Source organism: Austrofundulus limnaeus, unplaced genomic scaffold (genome assembly GCF_001266775.1).
Source record: "Austrofundulus limnaeus strain Quisiro unplaced genomic scaffold, Austrofundulus_limnaeus-1.0 Scaffold84, whole genome shotgun sequence".
In the NCBI taxonomy this organism is placed as follows: Eukaryota; Metazoa; Chordata; class Actinopteri; order Cyprinodontiformes; family Rivulidae; genus Austrofundulus; species Austrofundulus limnaeus.
Window position 1 is genome coordinate 1,887,719 of NW_013952486.1, and position 3,447 is coordinate 1,891,165.

At 37.1% G+C, this 3,447-nt stretch overlaps 1 protein-coding gene across 1 annotated transcript; it reads left to right on the top strand.

Annotated features, from left to right (window-relative positions):
* Positions 1-510: 510 nt before the first annotated feature.
* On the top strand, positions 511-3,274 carry enkd1 (enkurin domain containing 1; the record flags this gene model as incomplete). The annotated part of the gene is given in 6 exon segments (XM_014011790.1): positions 511-1,203; positions 1,819-1,903; positions 2,157-2,378; positions 2,637-2,809; positions 2,887-3,030; positions 3,138-3,274. Coding segments are annotated over 6 exon segments (785 nt in total), but the record flags the coding sequence as incomplete, so codon positions are not given.
* Positions 3,275-3,447: the final 173 nt, after the last annotated feature.

Consider the following 3,447-nt stretch of genomic DNA (forward strand, 5'->3'; position numbering starts at 1 on the left):
CACACACACACACACACACACACACACACACACACACACACACACACACACACACACACACACACACCATGTGAGAATATATTCAGGGCATGACGTTGCTCTATGTGTTTACTGCCGGATGCGTCCAAATCTGGTTTCAATTGTTTCTACAGACGTTTGCAACGTGCAGTGCAACACACWAGAACTCAAAACAAGTCAGATAAATGCTTTTTTATTTTATTTTATATGGCAAAAATTATTCTAAATAAGGGTATCTTAATTTAAAAGCATACGTTTTGCAAGTGTGCGGTTGTTTGAAGTGAATTTCTTTTCATCTTGTTATTTCTAACACTGCAGGCCTAAACTAATAGGCAGGGACGTTTCCTCCGGTTCTCCCACTCCTTTCTGTGACTCATTTCCCCAATTCCCAGACAAGCGACTGTTAAATACTGAACACGAGGCAGATAAACAAGCGTGACGACAACTTTCTGAGAGTAAATGTTCGCTGATATTAATATTTTCTTACCTTTCCTTTCCGAAAAACCGGAGCGTGCAGACTTTTCGCAGAGCTCTTCACGGGGAGCTTTTTGAAGGAGAGACCCCACTGAGCATGCGCACTCAGGGCTTCCGGGGGCGGGGCCTCAGTGCAAGTGACAAACAAACACCAAAACAACTATTTGTACTTAGCATGGTAAACATTAAAATTATTAGATTTCCAATTCTAGCATTTTTTAAAATTAAAATCAATTACATATTTTATATGACAGCTCATTACTGCAACACTAAAAATACTAAATTTAAAATGCAGTCTCAAAATTATAGCATCTCATAATTATGACTACGTCTCTTAAAATTACGACTTATAATCTCAAAATTATGACTTAGTATCTCATAATTATGGTATAAAATCTAATGGTTATAATATGCTATAATTTTGATCTAGTATCCTACAAGTAGGACTGGGTCATAATTGATGCTARGTAATAATGAGGTATTAACAGGACAGATAATGTTTTTATTTTCTCTTAACCAAGATTGGCAGGCAGTAAGAAGTGGAAACAGTTTAAGCTTTAGTTTTRCTGGGAGGTGGGAGTGGATGGGATGAAAATAAGGTCTTTGCAGTGCTTGAAAGGCWAACCCGCTCGTGAGAGCACTGCGCATGCTCTGTAGCCATGGTGACCAATCCTACAACAAGCCTTGATGCTTGGGCGTCATCAGCGTGTGGTAAGAAAATCCTCCAGATAAACGAGACGATTTTAAATGGTAAACAAATCAACTTGGACAGTTGAACGGTTTTAAAATTGCTTCGTGTCACTGTTTTCTCATTTATGTTTCGTTTTAGAGCAAAAACGCTTTGTGAAAAATTGAATAAATTAGCTCGTTTTAAATTCACAGCAACCTGTGGTTAGCGTTTAGCTAATTAAAAAAAAAACAGCAGTGTAGCAATTATTCATAGCTGCATTCACGTCTTATAAGTCCTTATGTTAGTGATTATGGAGTATGACTTGAAATCAAAACAAGAGCTGAAATCATCGTTTAGTATGTTTTATTGTCAGGATGTGATTTGTTTTTATAATCCTTTTACAGGCCTATAAAGATTTTCACAAGAGACATAAAGCATGTTTGGTTTGGAAGGTGCAATAAATGTAAACATGAAAGAAAAAAGTGATCTCGTTTGTCATAAACAGAGCATGTTCTCACACTTCACAATATTCTACATTTAATAAGTCTATATGTACTTTGACTTAAAATATTTCTTAATAGCTGGCAACATTACTGAAACTTTTTTGTTGTCTTTTTTTTTTTTTTTTTTTTTTTTTTTTTTTTTTTTTTTTTTAGATGTGTGAGGGACCTTCTGCAATTTCCGGGCCAATTCCCCCCGATCCTTCTCTGTTTCCTCAATACTACAAACGACCATCTTCAGGTTAGGAGCAAGTTTTTTTGTTTTTTTTTTACCTAACAATCACTTTTATTTTAAAGTTATATTTCAAATAGTTTCCCAGCTTTGATTGTGAAAACTTTAAATGGTTGTCTAATTTAGTGAGCWACAGCAACATTAAACCAATTATTTCTTCATTCACATTGATAAATGATATATTTTTAATTAACTTGAACTTATCCCTTACTTGTTGTAAACTTTTCCATGAACTACAAGTTAGTTTTCCCACTTTCTTCAGCTCGTGGTCGTTTAGAGGGAAACCGTGATGGGACTTTGGCCCTCGTCTTGGGTCCACTTGCTCCAGATCCTGTGTTGTATCCGGACTGCTACAGTGCTCACGAACCGCATCGCCCCCGCATCAGCGCTAATGCCACTCATATTTTAGAACGGGGAYGGAAAGGGATTGTGGGAGAGCTGCTGAAACTGGATGGTGTCTCTGTGACTCCCGTTCCCAAACAGAGTAAGGACGATTTCTTTCTCTGTTTTTTTTTTTTTTTTCAAAAACAGTTTTCCCTGTGAAAATGAAATATCCTAAAAGGCTCAGTTGTTTTTACTATTATTTTATGTACTTTTCAGACTTTGTAAATGTGAGGGGTTAAACATCTGTTATTGTTTAGAGTATCTGAGATATAAAACAATAAAAAAATAAGAAATTTGTTTGAACATAACACAGTATTAAATTGTAACTTTGACAACTTGTGTTTCTTGACCCCCTTAGAGCAAACAGTGCAAGATTTCAGCAAAGAAAATATACGTCGCCTCAGGGAAATTCAGAGAYGCTGTAAAGAGCAGGAAGCTCAAAGGGTCCAGAACCGTCCTGTTCCAGTTAAAGCTTTATGGACTTCCTCAAAATACCAAAACACCCCATCCAGGGTTGTGGCCCAGCTAGAGGCAAGGACAATGTCTGTGATTGATATAAGTTTTTGAAATCTGAACATGTTTCAATCAGTGTGTTTCATTTWTTTTAGGTTTCTAGTCCAACTGTTAGGCCACAGTGTCAAAATTTTCTAAAGGCRCACTCTAATGGTGGTTCTGCTGCACCTTCAAGACCTTCACCTGCAACTGCACAGCGTCCAGCGTCCTGCAGGTCTACACCAGACCAGGACTTGATGGTGATTTATCTAATTGACATGTTCTCAGATCTGTAATATGAGAAAGGAACAGCTACGACTGGTTTGCATCCACAACAATTTATGTTTTTTTTTTAATATGGTTACAGGTGCAAGGTCAGAAAATAGACTTCATACGACATAATGCCAGGAGTGCAGGACAAACTGTTCTTCGCCGGTCCCGGTCACTGACAAACCTCAGAGACAAGCCGGTGCCCAGTGCAGTCAAGGGTCAAGTTCCTCAGTAGTGAGTTTTTTTATATATATACTTTATTTATAGCAGCCTGAGAAGTATCTTATATTGTGTTAATATGTGCTTTATAATTGTTCACCTTATACAGTGGTTTGCAAAAGTATTCATACCCCTTGAACTTTTCCATATTTTGTCACATTACAACCACAAACATAAATATATTTCAC